This window comes from Quercus lobata, chromosome 4, assembly GCF_001633185.2.
Source record: "Quercus lobata isolate SW786 chromosome 4, ValleyOak3.0 Primary Assembly, whole genome shotgun sequence".
NCBI classification, from domain to species: Eukaryota; Viridiplantae; Streptophyta; class Magnoliopsida; order Fagales; family Fagaceae; genus Quercus; species Quercus lobata.
The window spans coordinates 89,418,905-89,444,351 of NC_044907.1; the positions used below are offsets into that span (position 1 = coordinate 89,418,905).

Below are 25,447 nucleotides of genomic sequence, written 5' to 3' on the forward strand. Positions count from 1 at the left end.
AAAAACACTATAAGAACAAGAAATGTGCGTGTAACCAAATTCAAGAGATATATACAAGAACTGATTTCCTCGGATTGTGCCAAGGACGATTTTCTTTAGATAAAACCAGTCTATCTTTACTTTCTTGTCATCTAAATCCATTATAATTGTTACCCAACTCATTAAAGCCTAGTTTTCTAACCCACTCTCTACAAATTTATTGTATTGGACTCTTTGAGCCTAGATCATTTTACCATTTGGGCTTAAGGACTAAAACCTGCCCTTACATTATGGATGTAGCATTACTCTTATTTTTGTTGTAAAATGCATTTTTGTTGGGCTAATTTTTATTGTTGTTATTATTATTATTATTTTGGTTTTTTTAAAGAGGTTAAGGATTATATTTGGGGGCTAGAATTATTTATGAAGTAATACTATGTTCATAACATTTTTATAACAAATCTTATGCGACTAACTGTTATATATTGATGAGTAAAAAAATGATATTAGTATTAGGCTCAAATTAGAATTAATAACAACTTATCACAATATTATTTATCAAGGAAGAAGTAGCAATTTGTAGTGAAATTATTGTAAAAATATTGTAGATGCAGCATTACTTTAATTTTTATTGAATCCACATTCTTGTGATTCTTAAGACAAAGTGTTCAATATTATTATTAGGGTGATCAAAATATATTACTTTAGTATATAATTTTTTTTAATTTCTAAGTATATATATATAAATTTTAGGCAAGTAAGGGTGGTTCTGTGACCACCTTGAAATATATGTGTAACTGCCACTGGTTCAAACATATTTTGATTCTAAATGCTATAATAAAATAACATCTTGAGGAAACTTTAATTGAGTAGGTTTTTTTTTTTTTTTTTTTTGGGGAAACGAATTGAGTAGTATATGTAACATATAGGATTATCACTCTTTTTTGTTATTTTTATTCAATATGGAACCACACTTATATGTATATTAATTAAATTAGTATAAACAAAAGTATACTTTATGGCATGGGCCGATTACAAACAGGCTAGTCAAATTAAATAAAAAGAAGAAGAAGAAAAAAATCAGTAAAAACAAAGAAGAAGAAAAACAAGAATATTGATATAAATAAAAATACTGTTCATTACACAGATTATTACTTGATAGTCAAAGTTATCAAATAAAAAGAAAAGTAGCTCTGCACCTAACTCAGGGAAGGATCTAAAGAGACTGCTGATCCAACCTACCCCGTGTGGCTCGTGTGAGCCCAATTCGGATGACTCGAAATCACACGGCAGCCCCTCTTTTCTAATTGAATGATAATATATTTGTTGTCTTCAGTTCACATCACCGTGAATGATCATTTACAAATCTTATGACGTTGTTTCCGCGAAAGAGCCTATTTATTGTCATTGATGACACGAACTAGACGATAGTGTTGACTCCGGGATCTTGGTGACGGCACTGACTGGGCCTCAGTTATCAATATAGTCAAATGAAGCTATATCTACCACTTATTTGAGTGGTCTTTGTTGACACTTGACAGTACTGTTATCAACATAGACAAACGAAGCAAAATTATTTGAGTAGATATTTTGAGGTATTTTGACAAATTAGCATTAAGGTACTAGTTCTACGAGTACACGGCTGTCCAATGAAAGTTTTCATTGGACATATTAGATGGTAAGCACGTGTCTATTCTTACACGTATATCTATCATCTAATGTGTTTAATGGAAACTTCCACCTAAAGTAACTTAACCGGGCCTTCATGGCCACTTACAGAGTTAAAAGAGTGCAATTCATGTCCACCCCATAACTAAAAGAGCCCATATATAAATAAAAACATCTGTATCAACCTCAGGCCACCTCTACCTCGCACTAAAATTTCACCAGCTTCCTGCTTTCCCAAACCAATGAAGTCTCACAACCCCAATTTTCCTGCATTATTATGCTCTACATTCCTTAATATCATTTTACTCTTTACTGTAACCTTTCTATGCCTGAAACCTGCCACCTCTTTTACCACTCCAACAAATGAGACTGACCGTTTGGCTTTGCTCAAATTCAAGGAATCCATTGATAATGATCCATATGGAATCTTGAGCTCATGGAATGATTCTTTCCACTTCTGCAATTGGCATGGAATTACATGCGGCCGCCATCATCAAAGAGTCACAACCTTAGAACTACAAGGTCATAACTTGCGTGGCACTATTCCCCCTTACATTGGCAACCTCACCTTTCTTAGGGCCATCAACCTTCAAGACAATAGCTTCTATGGTGAAATTCCAAAGGAAGTTGGTCAGTTGTTCCGATTGCGAGAACTCAGTCTTACAAATAACACGTTGGGAGGAGAAATTCCAACCAACTTGTCCAACTGCTCTGAACTTAGGCTGATAAGAGTCTCGAACAACAAACTTATTGGGAAAATTCCCATGGAGCTTGGCTCTTTGACCAAGCTTATTTTTCTTCGGATCGCCAAAAACAATTTCATAGGAATCCCAGGTTTCTTGGGAAATCTTTCATCACTCATATATTTTTCGGCAGGCTATAATGATTTAAAGGGAAATATTCCAGAAAGCGTAGGCCGTTTGAAAAGCTTATCATATTTCGCAGTTGGAATCAATAAACTGAACGGTATGGTCCCCTCCTCTCTCTACAATATATCATCTATTAGAATCTTGTCATTAATCCAAAACCAACTTGGTGGTACCCTTCCAGAAAATATAGGCCATACTCTCCCTAATCTCCAACATTTTACAATAAGTGATAACAAATTCTTTGGGTCAATCCCTAGTTCTTTGTGCAATGCATCTAAACTTCAATTACTTGCCCTTGGCAATAATAGCTTTGTGGGATCAGTTCCAACTAATTTGGGTTATCTACAAGATCTTCAACGCTTGAATCTAGATGAGAATAAATTAGGAAGGGATTTGAACTTTTTAACGTCTTTAAGAAATTGTAGCAAAATGAATAGCCTATCATTTGTAAAAAACCGATTTGAAGGTGTTTTGCCCAGTTCAATAGGCAACTTGTCAACACAACTCACAAAATTATATTTGGGAGGCAATAAAATATCTGGAACTATTCCTGTAGCATTGCAGAATCTCATCAATTTAATTGCCTTGGGTATGGATGGTAATGTTCTCACAGGAATGATACCTACTTCTTTTGGGAAGTTTCAGAAGATGCAAGCACTGAGTTTATCGGAAAACAAATTGTCAGGGAAAATCCCAAGTTCTATTGGCAACCTCACTCAATTGGCTGAATTGGTTTTGTCTCAAAACAATTTAGAAGGAAGCATTCCCCCAAGTATTGGTACTTGTCAAAGTTTACAGCTGTTGGATGTTGCAGAAAATTACCTTAGTGGAGTCATACCCCAACAGGTTTTTCAAATTTTTTCTTTGTCACTTTTACTAAATTTATCCCATAACTCATTTACTGGCAAATTACCTGTTGAAGTAGACGGTTTGAAGAATATTAATTCAATTGATGTCTCTAAAAACAATTTTTCTGGTGAAATTCCTACAACAATTGGAAATTGCTTGAACTTAGTGTACCTAGGCTTGCAAGGGAATTCATTTAATGGGACCATACCTTCATCTATGGCTTCCTTGAAAAGCCTTGAACATTTAGATGTTTCACGAAACAACTTATCAGGATTAATTCCAAAGGGCCTGGATAAGCTTTTATTTTTAAAATATTTGAACATTTCGTTCAACAATATTGAGGGTGAGGTACCAACAGGAGGAGTTTTCAGAAATGTAAATGCAATATCAGTTATTGGAAACAATAAGCTTTGCGGGGGCATTCCACAATTGCAATTGACAACATGCCACATCGTTACAAAATCAAGAAAGTCCTTTACTTCCAGAGTAACAATCACAATTATTTGTGTGGTTGCATGTATCCTTCTAGTTTCATCCTTTCTTGTTCTTTATTGGAGGAAAAGATCAAAAAGGAAACTATCTTCAATAGTCTTAAAGATGGATCTCCTTCCAACAGCTTCATACAAAATGCTCCATCAAGCGACTAATGGATTTTCTCCTGACAATTTGATTGGATCTGGCAGTTTTGGATCAGTATATAAAGGAGTTCTTGATCAAGAGGAAAGATTAGTTGCTATAAAGGTTCTTAACCTTCAAAACAAAGATGCTTTGAAGAGTTTTATGGCAGAATGCAAGGTATTAAGAAATATTCGGCATCGAAATCTTATAAAGATCTTAACATGTTGCTCCAGTATAAATTATAATGGTGATGATTTCAAAGCTCTAGTTTTTGAATTCATGACAAATGGGAACTTGGAAATGTGGCTGCATTCGATGACAGATAGCGACAATCAATCAAAAAATTTGAGCGTTCTTCAAAGACTAATTATTGCAATTGATGTGGCTTTTGCTTTAAACTATCTTCACAATCATTGTGAGCAAAAAATCATTCATTGTGATTTAAAGCCAAGCAATATTCTTCTTGATAGTGATATGATTGCTCATGTTAGTGATTTTGGCTTATCAAGGCTCCTCACAACTTCGAATGATTCTTCCCAAAAGTGTACCAGCACAATTGGATTAAAGGGATCTATCGGTTATGCTGCTCCAGGTATTATCTTTCTTCTTTTGTTTTAAATCCTTAACTATTCTAATTTATTTATTTTCTTTTTGTCATTTATCAAATGATAGGATTTTTAACTCCTTTATTTTCTTGTCATATATGCTTTTTAATTTTTGTATCATCAACATATTCGCATGGGTGTACACATAATTAGCATATTAACATAAACTCTCATTTAGTAATTTTTATTTATTTAGCATATATGCTAAGTAAATTTAGCATTTATTTAGCATAAACTCTCATAATTAGCATATATGCTAAGTAACTCTTGCTTAGTATTTGATTTTCTTTTAGATGTTAAAACACATTCACATTTGTACCATGCAAGAATGTACTTAATTTAATTATTTTTTTTTTATAAAATTGCAAATTTTAATTCAAAAATAACATTCAAATATGATTTAAACTTTGAGAAATGTTAAATTTGATATTCTTTGACTAAAATTTGTACCTTCTTTGTACATATATATTTTCTTAATCAAAATAAATCAACAGGAGGGGGAAAAAGTGATTTGTACCCTTGGGATAAAGTTATTACTGTTTCCTTTAGTTTCAAAAGTAATAGCATATGTCACTGTTTTAATATAGATTTGTTTTATTTTCTTGACTTTGCATTTTGTAAACCCTAAATCCATATTTTTGTAATAGATAGAATATTGCTTAATTTCCCTCCATTCCATGAATTGTAGAGTATGGCATGGGTAGTGAAGCATCAGCTGAGGGGGATGTATATAGTTATGGAGTCCTTGTGTTGGAAATGTTTACAGGAAGGAGACCCACTGATGATATGTTTAAAGATGGTCTCAATCTCCATAACTTTGTTAAGATGTCCTTACCAAAAAGGCTCATTCATGTTGTCGACCCAATGCTTTTGCCAAGAGAAGTTGAAGGAATGGGAGTAGCAACTGCAGCAATGATGGCAACAAAAGAAGATGACAATGACAATGAAATTGAAGAAGAAGAAGCTAATAATACTGAGGACTTTAGGCATATTGATGTGGATATGCAAAAATGCTTACTATCAATCCTTAATATTGGAATCTTATGTTCATTGGAGTCTCCAAAAGAGAGAATCAATATGGAGGAAGTCATTAAGGAACTACAAATGATAAAAAGTACTTTTGTTGGTTTGGGGATTCACAGAGGTAGACCAAGTAGAGCTCAAGTAAGAGGCATTTCATTTTAATTGCTATAAGACTACTCTAAGTAGTGTGTCCTAGTCATTTACGTTGATTTTATTCAGTTTCCAAATACTTCTTTTCAAAAAGCATGGAAATTTTATGTTTACCTTTTCATTAAGCATGGAAATTGGATTTTCATTTCTCACTCGCGGTCAAATTGCTAAATAGAAATTGTTATCTTATTAATACCCACGACCTTGTAACCTTGTAATAGTTATTGTTTTTTATATTATCAAGGTATAAAATGGTGAGCTAACGAACTTTTTTTGTGAATTGCAGAGGCCTGGAACAACTAGAAGAGATTAAATGTCTTTAATTAATAATGCTTGGATTATGCAAGGGATTAGGAGAAGTGATCTTAATTTCAAGCTAGTTTAATATCCCTTGTTGAAATGATCAATGGATGATTTTCTTTCTCTTCTAGGATAGGAATCATGATTTTCTTTCTCTTCAAGTGTAGGAGTCGTCTTCATTTAGTGTGCTGGATTCTACTACTGTAATGTGTGATTATGTGTTTGTACTAATAATCAATTCAATTCCTAAAAGTCTTTAATAGGAAGGAATGTATCAAAGATGCCATGTTAGTTTAGAAATTTAGATGCTTTATGCAACACTATTTTCGTATACAAATAAAAATGGGTGTTTCGTTCAATTTACATTTAAACTCAAAGTTTTAGATTATAGTAGCTTGTGGCTATAGAGAATAAAACAATCAATCTAAGTTTCAATTTATTATATAAGACTTTAAACCAACAGAAGACCAATCACCCATCACTGCCCAATATTTGATGAATCAAATATGACACACTGCAAACAGTCTAGGACCTCCCTAAAGCATATAAAGCTCTGTATATGTGGCTACAAAAGAGAGGCAACCTGACTTAGTTTTGGCCCATGTAGCCTTATCCATTACTTTGGATCTATAAGACTTATTGGCTTTGGAGTATGACTAAACCAAGTTCTATTTTCTAAGACTGAATCCACCAAAGCATCGTAGATTGTTGCGTCATATATAATCCTATATATTTCCAAATTTAAGAAGAAGTGTTCCAACTGGGTATCAATTATCAAGCCATAGGAAGATCGTTTTCCTAAGTCGATCTAACCCAATTTAGAGCACCAACAATAATACTCTTAATGAAATTTTAATTAAAAAAAATTATCCATTCACTACAAGAAATCTGGGTTTAGGCGGCGTTTTTTTTAGCGACGTTTTTAAATTCGCCACTATAAATAGTAAATTGTGACGTTTTTTAAAAACGCCGCTAAAGAGTGATCCTTTCGCGACGTTTTTCTTAAAACGTCGTTGTAATCCAAAACAATAGCAGCGTTTCTTAAAACGCCGCAAAAAGTACTGTTTTAGTGGCGTATTTTTTGTTTATAGCGACGTTTTCTAAAAACGTCGCTAAAGTTTTTAAAGAACTCCCACCATATTTTCAAAAAAATTTTGGGGAAACAAATAGCGACGTTTTGTATAAACATATAGTGACGTTTTCAAAAACGTCGCTATATGTTTCGCCAAAATTTTTATCCTCTTCCAGTTCAAAATTTCGTTGAGTGGCGCTAAAGTTTTTAAAGAACTCCCACCATATTTTCAAAAAAATTTTGGGGAAAGAAATAGTGACGTTTTGTATAAACATATAGCGACGTTTTCAGAAACGTCGCTATATGTTTCGCCAAAATTTTTATCCTTTTCCGGTTCAAAATTTTGCTGAGTGGGAAAGTTCCCACCGTTTCTTCTTTTTGTTTTGGATAAACATATAGCGACGTTTTGGATTAAGATATAGCGACATTTTGAAAACGTCGCTATATGTTTCCCTTTCAAAATTTCACTAAGTGGGAAAGTTCCCCCCATTTTGTCCTTTTTTTTTTTGGTCTCCTTTCCTTACACGTTTTTTCAGTCCTTTTTCTTTCTTATCACTCTTTTTCTTTCTCAAACAAACTTCCCTTCCCACTTCCATATTCTCCCCCCTCCCACCCTTATCACTTCTTCACACTTAGCTATTGCCAACCATTGCCGCCGCCGCCGTTGCCACCGCCAACCCATTCATGTACGAGTTCTTCCCTCTCTAGCCACCACCTACTGCCACTACCATTCTGTTTTCCCTCTTTTTTGGTGTTCAAGTTTCTTTAAAGTGTAAGTCTTTGTGTTTTGGCTTATGGGTTTGCTTTGATTTGATTTTCCTTTAATGGGTCATGGAGTCTTTGTATTTTGGCTTATGAATTTGCTTTGATTTAGTTTTTCTGTAATAGGTCATGGAACTTTTGTGCTAATTTTTTTTGTTTGCTTGTTTTGGTTGGAGTTTGGTACAGAAAACTCTTATTCAAATTTGGATTTTTGAGCAAAAAGTCCTAAGCATCAAAGGCTAAATCATTGTAAGTTTATGTACAAGTTTGTAAATCTTGGTTTTTTTTTTTCCTACAATTTTTCTGTAGTGTGTAGATTTTGAATTTTTTTTGTTATTAGTTTTGTGGTTTAGCTAGCTTAAAATTAATTTTTTAAAAAAGTTCACTACCCACTAATGTGTAAATAATCTCAACTAAATGCTCTTTATATGTGTATATATATATATATATATATATATTTATATATTTATTGTTACTAAATTTTCAAGCACCATGATTCATTAACATTGGACATTTGATATTGTGGAATAATGATGATAGGTCTATTTGATCTATTACAAGCTTATTGCAAGCATATTTTAGTTATTGTTGAATTTTTAGTAGTTTTATATAGCATTTTTAATATATTTTTTTTTAAAATAATGAGTAGGTTTTGCGACGTTTTAAAAACGTCACTAAAAAGCAAAAGGAAAATGCTTTTGTGACGTTTTTGAAACGTCGCTATTGGTGTGATTATTGCGGCGTTTTATAAATGTCGCTAAATGTATTTTCTTATATTATGTACGAGAATGTTATATTATTTAGTGACGTTTTATAAAACGTCACTAAAAGTTTCTGAACGCCAATAAAGAGTACCATATAGTGACGTTTTTCAAAACGTCGCAATAGACATATAGCGACTGCTCTATTGCGACGTTTTCGAACGTCACAAAAAAAAACGTCGCTGTAGGCCATTTGTGTCTATAGCGACGTTTTTTGGGTTTTTAGTGACGTTTTACAAACGTCGCCTAAACCCAGATTTCTTGTAGTGATTAGCTATTTGACAAGTTGGCAGACAGATTTTGAATCTAATAGACATGTATGCATAGAGCATTAACTCTTGTAGCACTCATTCTTATGACAAACAGAAAATGTGAGAATGTGGCACAATAGAATATATTGAACCGTGATAACTAAGGTTACCTATACGTGCAAGCAACAGAGAGAGATAAGCATTACAACTAGTGACTTAAATCCCAAAAAATAGAATTGTGTAAAAAAATACTACAAAATACAAAGAGCTCATAAATGCTAAAAAAAACGAAGAGATGCTATGTTCATAATATTTTACTTAAAAAACCAATAACAAATAATCACCAATAAACTTAAGTGGTAGTTAATTATGAGTCATTATTGGTGAGACAAAAATGTAATTTCAGTAGTAGATTCAAATTAAAACCAATAACAACTATCCACCTATAATTTGTTGTAAAAATGTTTTGTACGTAGCACTTCTCAGAAAAATAATGATATTAGAAAGTGTTTGTTTGTTTAGACCCCCTTTGAAATAGATTGTTCAAACATAGTAAATTAGTCAAGTAGTTACTTAGGTTAATTATGAGATTTAGGTTAAACAGCAAAAAATCATATCATGCATAGTAGAAAAGAAAGAGACACAACGATATGATTACCCAAGAAAACCAATGAAACCAACCATTTCAAGGTAAAAACCTGTGGATGATTTGACCTAGCTATTCTCAAGGTAAACAAATCCACTAGAAAGAATTGAAGTTTACAAACCCTAAATCTAATGCTACCTCTAGTAGAACTTATTGACACGACCACGTGCAAGTTTCGACTCCACGGACTCTTCTCTCTTGGATTTGCTAAACACAAGCTCCCACACTTATGACTTTGAGATCACACTCAAAGGTTTAGATCACCAGTTGTTGATCTTGTAGCGACAACTAGATTCCACCAGCACTTGATTGTAAATCACGTTCCGGTAAACACTTTTAGCGTTAGAAGGTTACAGAACCTCTCAGATCTCACAGGAGTAACTTACAAGTCTTCCAAGAGTCTTCAAAATGTAGTTAGGGTTTTCCTTTTATACCTTGTGTGTATCCTAGCCCATGTTTCTCTCTATTCATAATGTCTACATAAAGTTTAGTCTCCATAAGGAAGACAAAACTAGGATCTTCAGCCCTCAAGACCTTCTTGAGAGCTTGAACTATTTGTTGGTTCCCAAGCCTAAGGTACTTATTGCTTTGGGCGGTGCTACTTAGTAGCCACCGCCGATCCAAATCATTGGCCATGTCATTGGATTGGCCACATTATTTTCCTTTTATATCGCTGTTGAGCCACATTATTGGCTATGTCATTCTTTTTTCTTTTCTTTTTTTTGGTTTACAAACTCTATTATTAGTTTTCTATTGGAAAATTAATTTTTTTTTGTGGCCAATATGATGTACTACACTCCACCATAAACTCTATTGTCTATATTCAAAGCTCCTTTCAATATTAAATTTTAGTTTTAATGTGAATAGCATGTGAAAAGGAAATACTACAAGGAAACATTTCATTTCTTTGCACTACCACCATAAGTTAACTAAATTATCTTTTTTTTTTTAAAAAAAAAGTTAAAAAAAAGGAAAGGAAATACTACTATGAAACATTTCAGTTCTTCTTAAAGAGAAAATGATTATAATCACTATTTATCTATATTTTATTCTATATTTTATTTGTTACCACAAGTTGAACAGTTGTTTTTTGTTTCTTTGTTTTCTTTTAGAATTCTATATTGCAATAAGAAATTAGAAATATAAGTTAAACAAAAATATTATTTTTCGGCATATGTTTTTTCATATTTTAAGGCACTTTTTTCTATGACATGTCCAAATAATAAAACAAAGTAAAACTCAATTGTCTTCTTTCTTTCTTTATAGTTTCTTCTGTCTTGGCCATCATGCTTTTGCTTTTTCTTTTTCTTTTTTCCTTTTTTTTGTTTTTTTTTTTTTTTGTTTCGTATATTGTAACTTTTGTAATGCTTGATGCTTCTAAATTTTTCATGTTGGATTTGATATGCCATACATGATGTGCATGATATGTTAATTTGCTTGAGATAATCCAAGATACACACTACCTGGCTATAGCTAATAATCCACACATTCGATGGTTTGATGTTTAATCAAACTACCCTCAGTGAGTATGTCACTCCCACAAGTAGTCTTACTCTTACTTATAAAAGAAAAAACAAAATTGTTTAGGTCCCATTTGACAACAGTGTTTAAACAACGAAAACTGTTGTTTAAACACCATAACACGTATTTTCACACACTTTTTCACCAACATATATTTTCATAAAACTTAAACAACGTTACTAGAAATGTTTTACCAAACAGACCCTTAGTCTTACATTTAAAAAAAAAAAAAAATTATTATAGTGTTTTACATATATCTTTCCAAATGCTAATGTGGACACTTATCTCTAATGACATGATAGGTGATGAGCTATGATTAACATACCAATATCGTGATGGCAGTGGGGCTTCAATGTGATTGAAGTAGGATGTATGTAGGTTCTAAGAATGGCATAGTAAAGATTTGGGATTTGAGGTAAATAGATTTTTTTTCCCAACATATATAAGGTGGATTTTTTATTATTTAATTATTATATTACGCCGTTATTGTTTAATATTATTTAGAGTTACTCTTATATATATATATATTTATATATATATATATATTTATAAGCTGAAGCATAACATTTATTATTGCTACACTCCTATTGAGCGACCTCATCCATCACATTATTATTTCTTTTCTTATTAATTTTTACCTTTAATTTTTTTGACAATATTAAATATATAAATATATTGGTTTTAGAAATTTATCTTAGGTGGTTTTAACTTTACATATTCATCTACTTTAATTATGATGTTATAACTAAATAGTAAATCAATAAAAAATCAAAACAAAAAATTTTATCTATACATATTCATCTTGAGTGGTTTTAACTTTACATATAATTTTGCATATTAGTCCCTTAATTTGCACTAATACTTCCTAACATCTTGGCACAAAATTAGTGGAAATTTTTAATGACCAGGATGATTCTTTTACTAACAACAGTAGAAAAGTGTTGAAAAATAAGGATATAGAAAATTTGGATTCATAAATACCATCAAAGTTTGGGTTGTGATGACTAAGAATCTTTAGAATGTATAGTAATAATAATTTCTTGGTAAATGGAATTATGGAATATTTTGAGAGCAGATTTGTAGAAAGCAAGCAAAACTTGACGTTGAGCTCTAGCCCAAATGGCATCTCCATGCCTTCTAGGAATGGGGTGGAGGGTGATATGTAGACACGGAAAAGAACGATTCAACATAAAGTAGAGAGCAAAACTCAGGAAGGCTTCTTACTGTAGACAGAACAACTCTATACATGATGAGTTTAAAATTTTCTAAATACAACAGATTTCTTTAGTCACAAAACATAAAGAACTACGTTGACGCATGGAAATATGTCTCATGTGTCAAATAAGAGAAAGTCAAAGTTCAGAGACTCATCTTATATGTGAAGGAAAATAATCAAGAGTCTCTAATAAATATATATAGGATGATTAGGATCTTGACCAGATAAATTGACATTGAGAAATGAAAGCACTTTCCACAATTTTTTAGGAGGTCAAACTACATTTGCAATACTCTAACGTTGAGGTTGGTTTATGAGCTCTAGCAATGTCAGAGGCTCAAATTTTCTTAACTTGGAACTTCAAAAACCAAATATTAGCAACCGCAATGTTGGAGGTTTAAGAAAGTAGCCCCTTCCCCCCCACCCTTTAAAAATTATTATAGTTCTGGTACAATTGTTTACACATTTTGGGGGTAAGTCAATACCTGTAATTGCTTAGGGCAGATTAAATGTCTGTAAAAATTTCTTAAATTTGATTGTAAAAGGGGAGAGTTTTTGTTTTGTTTATAATATGATTTGTAGTGTAGTTTTTTGGCCTTTTAGAATCTGAAAGTTGCTGATTACTTAAAATGAGGGGTTCGTTTTTGTGATCAAATGATTATTACACTTCTTTTTTTTTTTTTTTTTTTTTTTTTTTTTTTTTTTTTTTTTTTTTGCATCCTATTGATCTTATTCTGAACTAAAATTTGTGGGATGTATATGGTTGTGGTGCAGTGGGTATTCTTTGCTTAGGGATTCCCAGTACAACAAAGGACTTACCAATGCTTTGGTCATTCAGTTGACTCCTTGCTGCCAGTCTGTACTTGCTTACTATTCAGAGGGGGGCGGAGTGCTAAGAAAGAGAAAGCGTTATCACTATTCGAAATGATGCAGCAGCTAGCACACTAAGATCAGAAGGGAAAATAGCAACTACAAAATTCAATTTAGTTTTCAGTTTTTGTTTTCCATCCTACCTAATCTGCTGTTTTTGAAGAGTGATTGAAATTATAGAACTTCAAAATCTACAAGTATAATATTTTTTATACAAAGTTGATTATCCCTTAGATTTTTGTTAATATTCCATTCTATCTACATAATTATCAGTGTCAGCTAATTATGGGTAAAGAACATTTTTAAAAATTGTCTGTCATTGATCATATGGAATTTTCAACTTAGTGCTATTTTCTCCATGTTTTTAACATGTGAAAGCAATCAGCTGGATACAAGTTCAAAAGATTAAAATAGTGTTGAATGGATGGTCCAAATTGATAACTAACATATCTTACACACTTTGCAACAAATTTTTTCTTTAAAAAATGATTTTATTAGCCAAATTTCTCTTCTACTTATGAGATTTCAAATGATCCCGCACATTGCACGGGTCAAACACTAGTACATATAAAAGCAAAGGCTTGATGCAAGAGAGCATAAGGTTCTGCCATGTGGCGCACTCTATGAAGAAAATTGAAATACCCTTGAGCCATATTAGAGATAATAACAAATTTAAAAGTAGACTCTTTATTTCCTTTAGTTTAATGTTTCAAGACTATTTATTATTATTCAACGTTTCAAGTCTTAAAACATTATTATTCAATGTTTTAAGACTACTTTTTGTTTTATTTGGTTCAATGTTTCAAGACTTTTCATCTCTCACACACATAAAAAACTCTTTGCATTTCCATTCACCATTCTCACTTCTACTTCTTTATATACACATGTCCATATCCTTTCATACTGTAAGGTTGAATTTAATCAACCATCTTGTTGGCTTTATTTCGTACTAAATTTGCTTATATTTCAGCAATTAGTAACCCTGTATTTAGGTGGGATTGTTGTAAGGGTAGTGAGTGAGATAGTGTGTAGAAACGCTCAAGATTGTGTAAGAAAAATAGAGACTTGCGACTAGATCTCACGGGTGACTCGCGGCTTCAACCGCCAAAAGATGCACACGTGCCAGGCATGCCAGAAGTTGAAGCGTCAAGCTAGTTGGGGCACTACAGGACAAAATAGGACAACTTGTTATTCTGTTATCTCATGGCTGGATCTCGCGACTCAATCAAGCCGCGAGCCAGCCCTGTTTTGAAAAACCTGACTCTTCATATTCCATTCTCACCCCAGTATAAATATCCCTTATACCCACGAAAGAAAGAGAGCTTCCAAAGAGAATTTTGAGAGAGAAACCCTAGAGTAAAACAAGATTTATTCATCCACAATCTTCACATAAGAGACTCTTCAAATCCCTCTACTCTCTTCCTCTCCATTGTTAAATCTTTGAGAGGCCTTTTACCAAAACCTTTTCTCACCATATCCATTTCTGTGAGAGGACTGTTTGGTGTTTTTGGGAAGCAGTTAGGAAGGAACCAATTTCACATTGGTTGATGCTATGGTCAAGTAGCGGAATCCGGGAAGTTAGAAAAGAAATAGGTTCGGCGTAACCTTGTTGGAGTAAGAAGCTTGGAGGGCTTAGGTACACTAGGTAGATTAGGCTTGGAGGGTCTATTGTTGTTCACGTATCCCAACTACATTTTCTAGTGGATTACTTACCACTTGGAGGGCGGCAGAGAGGTTTTACGCCGAGGGCTTCGATTTTCTCTTCGATAACACATCGTCGTGTTGTCCTTGTGTTTGCATCTCTCTTCCCTTAATCTTTGCCTTTTATTTTCTGTTGTGGATGTGATTTTAATTGGCTTAGATTGTTTACTAATTCTGTTTATAACTTGTGTTCATTTTCCGTACACTTATTGTTTGTCATAAAGCTTGAATTGGTATTTTTGTTATTGGGGGTCTAAACGTTCAAGGGTGTTTTATACACTATTTGAACTTTCAATTGGTATCAGAGCGGGTACACTTGTTGTGGTTTAAATACCTAAGTGTGATCCTTGACCCCTTGTGTTTATTTGCCATGGATAGTGCTTTGTATGCCTCTTTGTATGATTTAGTTGGTGATGAATGTAACATGCCATGTGTTTGTGAAAATGCCTCAATGAGTGATAATTCTCATGATTGTGATGCTATGTTACATGGACTTTTGGATGTTGTTGATATTCCTAACATCAAACTCTTGAAGAAAAGGCTAAGAAGTTTCATAAGGATTTGAGCAAGTTATTTTGTGAAAAGGATGATTTGATTGCTAAGCTCAATGAATCCAACAAATTGGTTGAAAAATATAAGAAACTTGCTGAAAATTCTCTTGAAAAGCTAAAAGAGTTTGAATGTTTGAATATGGACTTGGATGCTAAACTTGTTTTATCTAACAAACTTGTTGATGAGCTAAAATGTGAAAATGAATCTCTTAAGTTGCATGCCAAGTGTTTGATTGCTAAACCTATTGCTAAAAAGGATGATAATATTTGTTACAATTATGTTGTGGTACCCGGCTTTGTGCCTATTGTGTGTTCTACCTCAAAGGACAAATCGGTGTATATTCCTCCACATAAACGAAATCAAAAGGTAGAGAGAAAAGCTGTTAAGTCAAAGCCTCTGTTTAGGTCTCAACCTAAGGTTTTGGATGGATCTAAGTTTGTTCCAACTTGCCACCATTGTGATGTGATTGGTCATATAAGACCTCATTGTCCTAAGTTGAAGAGAGAACAAAACCATATTGCTAGATCCCTTCCCAAATAGCTTAGTAAACCTAAACACATTGTTTGTCACCATTGTGGTGTTTTTGGACATTTAAGACCCCATTGCTCTAAGTTTCATATTCTTAAAAGAATCAAAAGAAAAGAGAAACTTGAGCTTCTTAGAAGTTGTGCTAAAAAGAGTAAACTGGTTTTGAGTGAAAATAACATATTGTTAAAGAAAATATTTAATACTCTTAACTCCTTGACTATGTGCATCTCCGGTTTTCATTCTTCCAACCCTCGTCTCACTTCTCTTGAGACACTCATTCCAAACAATCGTTCCATTTGGATGAGGAAGGGTTCCTATGGTTGAGCTTTTGCTCTTTTGGTCCTTGATCTAATTCTTTCGATCTTTGTAGGACCCTTAATGCATTAAATGTCATATCTTTATGCATTTTGAGCATCTTGCATTTATTTGTATGCATTGTTTTATTTTTTATCTTACTTTTATGTTTCTATTTTGTGTGAGTAAAAAATCCAAAACTACATAAAAAGTGAAAAATTCAAAAAGTTTGATCATATATGTTGGAGCACATATCACATGTGAGTTTAGCCTTGTACCTTTGTACAAATGACTTTTTGCATTTACGAGCTTAGCTTGTTATTTTTGCACTTATATCTTTGTGGGACAAATCTTGACATCTTTGTGTGATTGTTGTAAATCGATTTTCAAGCTTATCATGAATGATTAGTTAATAGTCATGTTGGTTTTGATACATGCGTAGACTTGTGCCTATATCTCTTCTCACTCTTTTATTGTTATTGCTTAAAGAGCTCAATAAATGTAAATCTCAAAATAAAAAGAGATAACGAGCTGCAAAAGTCATAGCACATACTAGTATTCGACTAGGAAAAAGGGAAAATGACTTATATAAAAATGTATGATGCCTAAAAAGCCAAAGGCTTTTTCATCAAATTGAAATATCACAAATCTCAGGCATCGATCTCAAAATGAGTTGTATTGATTCAAAATGATCAAATGATATGAATTGTAAGAAGCCAAATGAAAAGCTTCAATCTTATGTAATCATTTTCTTGTGGGAGGTCATATATGTTCATTTCTATAATTGAGATAGACCACTTGACTTAGTACTAGCTGTGTATGACTTGATTGAATTGATCATTGAAGCTTCACTCTAGACTAGGGACTATTCCTCATTTGATACACACACACAACACACATGCCTAATGTTCAATGAATGCCTTATTCATTTGTTCGATTGTACTTGTTTAAATCTGATGTGTGTGTGCTCAACTATATATCGATCAATCCAAAAAGATTTTTGATTATTTTATATGTTTTTGGAAGTGATTTTTATCACTCTTTGTATTCATATTTAGTGCTTACTTTGTTTTTCATTATTTAAACATGTTCAGTGTTAAAAAACAGGTGTTAGAGTTTTTCGCAACTCAGCTGGCAACTCGCCAATCGCGAAACCCCAGTCACGAGTTCATCCAGAAGCTTTGGCGACTCACTCGCAACTCACTCGCGACTCGCGAAAATTTTCGCGATTGAACCTCGCGACTCGCCCAGTCGCAAAACGTCCAAAAATAGCTTTTTTGTGGGAAACCTATTTTAAACCTCTCTCATCCTCTCTTAAACCCCTCTTTCACTATTTTTACATCAAAACCCAATCAATTTGAATGGTTTTTCATTCCATTAACATTTCTAAGGTAATTATAAACTCTTTTCATTAATTTTGATCCTTAGATTATGTTTTGGTGACTTTTGTGCTTTTGGTTGGGATTTTCATCATAGGGGTTGGGAAAACTTAATTTTTGTCAAATTTTTTCATGAGATTGGTTTCTTTTGTTGATTTGCTTTGGATGTTGGCCCCTTGTGGCATAAAGAACTTGTATTAAGGGTGGATTTCATGATGTTCATGCATTGTTTCACATTATCGTTCATAGTGTGCATGCTAGGTGTTTGATAAAATGCCTCTTAGACATTTTCTCACTTGTTTGGACTCCGATGAGTACCAAACTTTGGGGTTTCTCATGTTTCCTCGTTAGGAACATGTTTGGTTCATTGGTTGTGTATTTAACACACCTTGTCCCACATGTGCATTTTTTCATGTATTGGTCATGTATTGCACATAGCCACCTCTTGCACACACCTTTGCTACCCTTGTCATGCATTGGTCTATACCTTATTTCTTCATCCTAGCATGTCATGTTTACCTTATGTTTTGTAGCACTTTGTTTTGTCTTAGGATTGAGCTTTATTTTCTCATTCATCTCACACCCTTCATGCATCATTAGCATTGTTCGTTCCTTCCTCTCTTGCCCTCGTTTCTCCTTGACCCTTTGTCTATTCCTGACAAAAAGGGGGAGAGTATACTCTAGAGAGTATACCGGAGTGTTTTTGTCATTTCTATATGACTCTTGTGCACATCTTTAGGGGGAGAAATTCTATTTCTCATGCATATTTGTAGGGGGAGAGATATTCCATAGGGGAGATGCATATACCAAGGGGGAGAAGACATTATGTTAATTAGAAAACTTTGTTCTGTTTGTTTTCTTGTTGGCTTTATGGTGCTTTGAGTTATGCTTTGTTGTTCTCATCGCATCATGTTTGTGTATTGGACATGCATACTTCCTTATGCTATTGTGCTTCATTGAATGCATATTCGAATGATCATTTGCTTTGCTATGTGATCATTGTAGTAATTTCTATATGACTGTTTTGGTGTATGATCAAGTTGCTCATATGTTTCACATCATGTTTACTTGATCGCAATTTACTTGTTACATTATACTTGTCCTTTTATTAATTGCTTTACCTTGAAGGTCTAATGTGTTTTGTGCAAGTATTTCAAGTTAAAAGTATATTGATGTGCATGAAATATATACAATAAAGTACTCACATATCTACATATTTAGCCTCACTTTTATGTTATTTTGTGACTGATTATATAATATCTTTGTGTTGTAGGTAACAAGGGTTTTACATGCAAAGTGGGGCTAGGCCAATTGAATCAAGCCAACTTACATTCAACCAGGCATGAATTCAAGAAAAGACCAACCCAATTAAATTTAAGTCCAATTGGAGTAAGGAATCAAAGGAAATTTGCTCCAAATCCAAGTCCAATTCGGATTAGGATTCCAGACTACATATCTGTTAGTATTTTTGGCATAACTTTCGACTCAGATGTCCAATTGAGATGATTCAAGTTGGGCTGGAACGATAACTTAAAGGGATACAACTTTGTAGTTTACCAAAAGTCCAAATTATGAAGTTAAGTGGGCCAAAATAGTCGGTTAAGTGAAGCCTAAAAATCTGGGATTTTCTCCAAACGGGAATTCAACTTGTAATGAGATTCCTTGACCTATTTAAAGGCTCTTTAGGGAAAAATTCAGGGAGGCGGAGGCTAGTGCTAGGGCTGAGGGCTGAATGTATAGAGAGTGCGGCTACTTCTTTGGTTTTCTTCCATGATAGTTAGTTTTATTTTATTTGTCTAGTTTAATGTTTAGTATTTTATTTTTGTGTTTTCTTTTCAATTACTATGAGTAGCTAAATTTATAATTAGGGTTGAGGATGAAACCTTGTTGAGGATGAAACCTTGTTAATGATTATCAATAATATTTATGTGATTTGATTTTTCCCACAATAGTTGTTCTTTAATGATTTAAATTGTTCTTGTTTCATATCAATTAACTAAGATGAGATTCTAGATATGAGTTCAATCATGTTTTTCTCATGATTTAGGATTTGTCTTAATTAATTGAATGCTTGGTTTATTAGTTCTTGATTATAAAATTGGATATCACTTGTGATCTTTTTGTCAATGGATACAATTTATGATTTGATTTTTAGAATTGGATATATCTTGTGATTTGTTTGGCTACGGATATAATTGATGATTTGATTTTATACTTAAGAAGCGAAGAAGAGCATGCTTTTGATTTTTAAAATAAGGATTTTAATGATGATATTTTCCATGATAGCAAGATTGATTTCTAGATTATCATGCAGTGGTTGGGAAAAATTAATGATCATAAATATATGCTGATATGATTTACAAGGCAGATTCCAAAACCTTAATTCCATTCTCTTGATTGTTTACATCTTTTTATTACTTTATATCTTTTGCTTAGTTTAACTATTTGCTTAATTTTATTATTTGTTTAGTATATTTAATTGCAAAAAACACCAGTTTTTATTAAACTAGATTAGCATTAGTTTGGTCAAGGTTTAATCAATTTTCCTACGTTTATTCAAGTCCCTGTGGGTTCGACCTCGTTCTTGTCCAACTATACTTCGGTACGGTTCATACACTTGCGAGTACTTTAAAATTTCACAACATATATATGTTCCAAGTGCATCACAGCTTCTCATCATTTTGAAGGGGAGAAACTTTAAGCACTTTTAGTTTATATTGTTTAAGTTTATATTCAGTATTTTATGGTTTGTACCCATGTTACTTTTGTAAGCTTTTAGGGTTTGTTATCATAGTCTGTAGGCTTTATTATCATAGTCTATAGGCTTTGTTAAATCAGTATTTCTAACTAAATGTCATGCATTTTCTTGTTAAGTACTGTCACTCTTGTGCCATTGTAGGATTGTTCCTAGATGCATATACTTAGTGTATTATATATTGGTTGAGTGTTGGGCATACAAGTAACTTGCATTGTTCTTGTTAGCTTGTATGTTCAAGTGTTCATTCCAAGTGTGAATGAGCATTGCGGTCACTACCTTGTAGTGATTATTTGTTGGATCAAGCCATGGTTTGTTACTTAACTCCATCTTTGCTTAATCACATATTGCCTACCTCATATGCATTTCATGTTTTTTTTGCATACAATGATCATGGTGTATTGTTGTGTTTCAGGAGATTCATGTTTATATGATTCAAGAGCTTCATAGTTTCTAGAGTTAGGTGTGAGTGAGTTTTGCTCAACTGTTCCCAACTTACATGTTAAGTCTAGAGTATGTTTTAGGGTTTTGTCACAGAATAGCCAAAAGGAGAGATTGTAAGGTTGAATTTAATCAACCATCTTGTTGGCTTTATTCCGTGCCAAATTTGCTTGTATTTTAGCAATTTGTAACCCTGTATTTAGGTGGGATTGTTGTAAGGATAATGAGTGAGATAGTGTGTTGAAATGCTCAAGATTATGCAAGAAAAAAAGAGACTCGCGACTGGATCTCGCAGATGACTCGCGGCTTCAAGCCGCCAGATGATGCACACGTGCCAGGCATGCCAGAAGTTGAAGCGTCATGCTAGCTGAGTACTGCATCTCTCTTCCCTTAATCTTTACCTTTTATTTTTTGCTGTGGATGTGATTTTAATTGGCTTAGATTGTTTACCAATTCTGTTTATAGCTTGTGTTCATTTTCCGCACACTTATTATTTGTTATAAAGCTTGAATTGGTAATTTTGTTATTGGGGGTCTAAACGTTCAAGGGTGTTTTATACACTATTTGAACTTTCACATACCATCCCATCTCAAATACGCTTAGACAAAAAATGATGTTTTTAAGTTCAAAAACGTGTACAAAAACACCTTTGAACGTTTAGACCCCCAAATAACAATTTAATCAATTCAAGCAATATGTCAAACAACTAGTGTGCGGAAACTTAACATATGCTATCAAACGAAATTGATTAAATACTATCTAAGCCATAACAGATTAATATCCACAGCAGATAAATAAAAAGGCAAAGATAGAGAGGAAGGAAGATGCAAACACAAAGACAACACGCGAAGAGGAAACCGAAGCCCTCGGCGAAAAACCTCTCCGCCGCCCTCCAAGTGGTAATCAATCCACTAGAAAATATAGTTGGGATACAAGGACAGCAATAGACCCTCCAAGCCTAATCTACCCAGTGCACCTAAGCCCTCCAAGCTTCTTGCTCCAACGAGGTTACGCCGAACCTTTTTCTTTTCTAGCTTCCCGGATTCCGCTACTAGACCGTAGCATCAACCAATGAAGATTGGTTCCTTCCTAACTGCTTCCTAGAAATCCAAACAGCAGTCTCACAATGATGATGATGGTGAGAACCTGGTTTGGTATAATGCCTCTCAAGGATTTAACAATGGAGAGGAAGAGAGTTGAGGAATTTGAAGAGATTCTAAGGTAGAGATTGTGGGTGAAACAATCTGGTTTTTCTTTAGGGTTTCTCTCTCAAAATTCTCTCTGGAAGCTCTCTTTCAATCGTGGGTAATAGGGGTATTTATACTGGAGTGGAGAGGAATGTGAAACGTCAGGTTTTTACAAAACAGGGGTGGCTCGCGGCTTGACCTCGCGGCTTGACTAAGTCGCGAGATCCAGTCGCAAGATAACCGTATGGCCAGTTGTCCTGTTTTGTCCTGTAGTGCTCCAGCTAGCATGACTGTTCATCTTCCAGCATGCTTGGCACGTGTGCAGCTTCTGGCGGCTTGCAGCCGCGAGTCACCCGCGAGTACCAGCCGCGACACTCTGTTTTCTTGCACACACTTGAGCAAACTTCACTCTATCTCACTCACTACCCTTACATCAAACCCACCTAAATACAGGGTTACTAAATGCTGAATTACAAGCAAATTTGGCACGGAATAAAGCCAATTAGATGGTTGAATAAATTCAACCTTACAATCTCCCCCTTTGGCTATTCCGTGACAAAACCCTAAAACAGACTCTAGACTTAACATGTGAGTTGGGAACAGTTGAACAAAACTCACTCACACCTAACTCTAGAAGCTGTGAAGCACTTGAATCATATGAACATAATACTCCTGAAACACAACAATACACCCTGATCATTGTAAGCAGAAAATTATAAAATGCATATGAAACAGGCAATATTTGATCAAGCAAAGGTGGAGTTATGAAACAAACCATGGCTTGATCAACCAAGTGAACACCACAAGGTAGTGATCACAGTGCTCATTCACACTTGGAATGAACACAAGGACATACAAGTTAACAAGCACAAGGCAAGACACTTGTATGCTCAACACTCAACCAATGCATATCACACAAGGCATATGCATCTAGGAACAATCCTACAAGGGCACAAGAGTGACAGTACATAAACCAAAATGCATACCATTTAGATTAAAGTACTGATTTCAACATAGCATAAAGGCTGCATTAAGCAAGGTACATACCATAAAGCCTACAAATATGCATAAAAACATAACCCTAAAAGCTTACATAAGCACAAGGGTACAAAACACTAAACATCCTGAATAACATCATCAAAATATATTAAATTTTAAACCAAGAGAATATGATAAGAGTTAGAAACAACTATACACCAAAACACAGTGTATCAAACCCATATAAACATAAACTAGTACTCAAAAACATAAATATATATAAACAAGGTCTTAGAGTTTGGCATGACTCCCCCTCAACACATTACTCCCCCTTAAGGGCTGCTTTTCTGCTTCTCAATCGATCATCAATGTCATTATCAACAGAAAACATCTCCCCCTTTTTGACAGGAATGGCCAAAGGGTCAGTGTTCAGGCTGAGTGGTGAAGCTGTCCAGTTTTGCAGACAAAACATCAATCTGATCCTGCATAGCTTTCATCCTCTCCCTTCAAAACAACCTAAATAGCTTAGAATCCATTTTCAACCTTTTGTCAGCCTTCTTTGCAGGAGTTTTCTTCTTAGGAGGTGAGGGAGCCATCTGTGATCAATCAGAAGAGGCCACAACAGTGCAGAGCAATATATGTGTAAAAACAAGTCAGTCACATGTATTTATCAAAGAGATATCATTCATACAAATGAACTTGAAGCATTTAAACACAAGCTACTTAGATCAATCACATGGAAAAACAAGCCTAAGATAGGAAATACAAATAAAAGCATCAGATATAGACACTAACTTAAAGACAGTTATAAGTCAATGAGACAAAAACTGGAAAATGATATGACACATAAACAATATTGTGAAGCACACATTTGCCCCCAAAAGATTAAAAAAAATATGCATATTTAGCACATTAAACTCACAGCCAAAAAAAAACATGAAAACAACTCATCAGCTCAAAGTTCAGTTAACCTCAAAGAATCACATAGCTAAGCGCAGAATGAAGAGTAATAGTGAAACAACTGAGAACAAATCATACTCTAGCAGCAGCCTTCGCAATCTAAGCATGAACAAGGAGCAAAATCCGAAACACAAACCCATTTCTAAAGCACACATATATGCGAAAAATCAAAGGGAAAAACACAAAATCAAGTAGAAAAGAGTCCAAAACTGAAAACCCATACCTGTGATGTGAAGATTTTGAGCTACAAGTGTGCAACAATGGAGATTGGAAATGAGAGCACGGAGTGTTTGGGAGGGAGAAGATGAACAGTCACAAAAATTCGAGGGAAAAACTGAAAATGATTTAAAAACTGCTCTTATTTCTGTAAGACACGCGATTTTCGCGACTGGAATAAGTCACCACACAGTCGCCAGCTCAAGCCGCCAAAACACACAAGACCAAAAATTTGAAAAATTTTTCTAAGTGTTTTTCGCGACTGGAAGGTCTACTTGAGAGTGAGTCGCGAGCTGAGCCGCGAAAATCTCTGAGTAACCTCGCGACTGGACCTTCCACTCGCGAACAAGTCGCCAAAAATTACCCGCGGAGACGCGACTGAGGCTCGCGACTTGACATACCCACGACAGAGCCGCCAAAACAGGGCAAAACAGGTTTTTTGAAATTTTCAGATTTTTCAAACAAAAATACTTTCCAAAAGCACCTAAAATACTCAAAAATCTTTTTGTGCTTGAAATAACAAAGATTGAGCATGTGAAAACACATTTCATCAAGTACAATCACATAAATGAATATGGCATTTATTGAACATAAACTTGTGTGTTGTGTGTGGATAACAACAATGAGATAGTCCGTCGTCTAATATGAAGCTTCAATGATCAATTCAACCAAGGCATACACAATTAGCACTAGATCATGTGACCTATCTCAATTATAGAAGTATGTATATATGACCTCCCACAAAACTTGATAACATGATTTGGAGTTTTACATTTGACTCCACTTTCAAACATAACAATTGACCTTTTTGATCTTTTGAGTCAATCACCTCTCATTGTGAGAGTGATATAGGATATTTCACTTTAATGAATAAGCCTTTGGCTTATTGAATGAACAATCACTTCAATATAAGGTCGCTTACCCTTTTTCCTAGTCAAATACTAGAGTGTGCGACAGGCTTTTGCAGCTCAATATCTCTTTTCATTTGGAGATTTACATTTGGAGAGCTCTTTTTAGCAAAACAAAAATAAAGAGTGGGAAGATATATAGACACAAGTCTATGCAAGTCTCAAGATCAACAAAACCATTCACTAATCATTTATGACAAGTTTGAAGATCTATTTACAACAATCACAAAGATTTCAAGATTTTTCCCACAGTGATATGAGTGCATAAAGACAAGCAATGCTCGAAAATGCACAAAGCCATTAGCACAAAGGTACAAGGCAAAACAAGTTTTGAGACAAAAACTCAACAAAGTCAATCAAGCTTTTTTGATTTTCTATTTTTATGTGT

At 34.0% G+C, this 25,447-nt stretch overlaps 1 protein-coding gene across 4 annotated transcripts; it reads left to right on the forward strand.

Moving 5' to 3' along the window:
• The first annotated feature begins 1,682 nt into the window (after positions 1–1,682).
• LOC115983375 (putative receptor-like protein kinase At3g47110) lies at positions 1,683–6,357 on the forward strand. Of its 4 annotated transcripts, XM_031106046.1 has the most exons (4): positions 1,686–2,613; positions 3,130–4,575; positions 5,277–5,752; positions 6,048–6,357. In XM_031106046.1, the coding sequence occupies exons 1-4, from the start codon at positions 1,890–1,892 to the stop codon at positions 6,072–6,074; spliced, it is 2,673 nt and encodes an 890-aa protein (XP_030961906.1). In that variant the 5' UTR covers positions 1,686–1,889; the 3' UTR covers positions 6,075–6,357. The 4 variants fall into 4 exon arrangements, with proteins under 4 accessions (XP_030961904.1, XP_030961905.1, XP_030961902.1 ...); XM_031106044.1 differs by having other exon boundaries at positions 1,683–4,575; positions 5,277–5,732; XM_031106045.1 differs by having other exon boundaries at positions 1,683–4,575; positions 5,355–5,752.
• Positions 6,358–25,447: the final 19,090 nt, after the last annotated feature.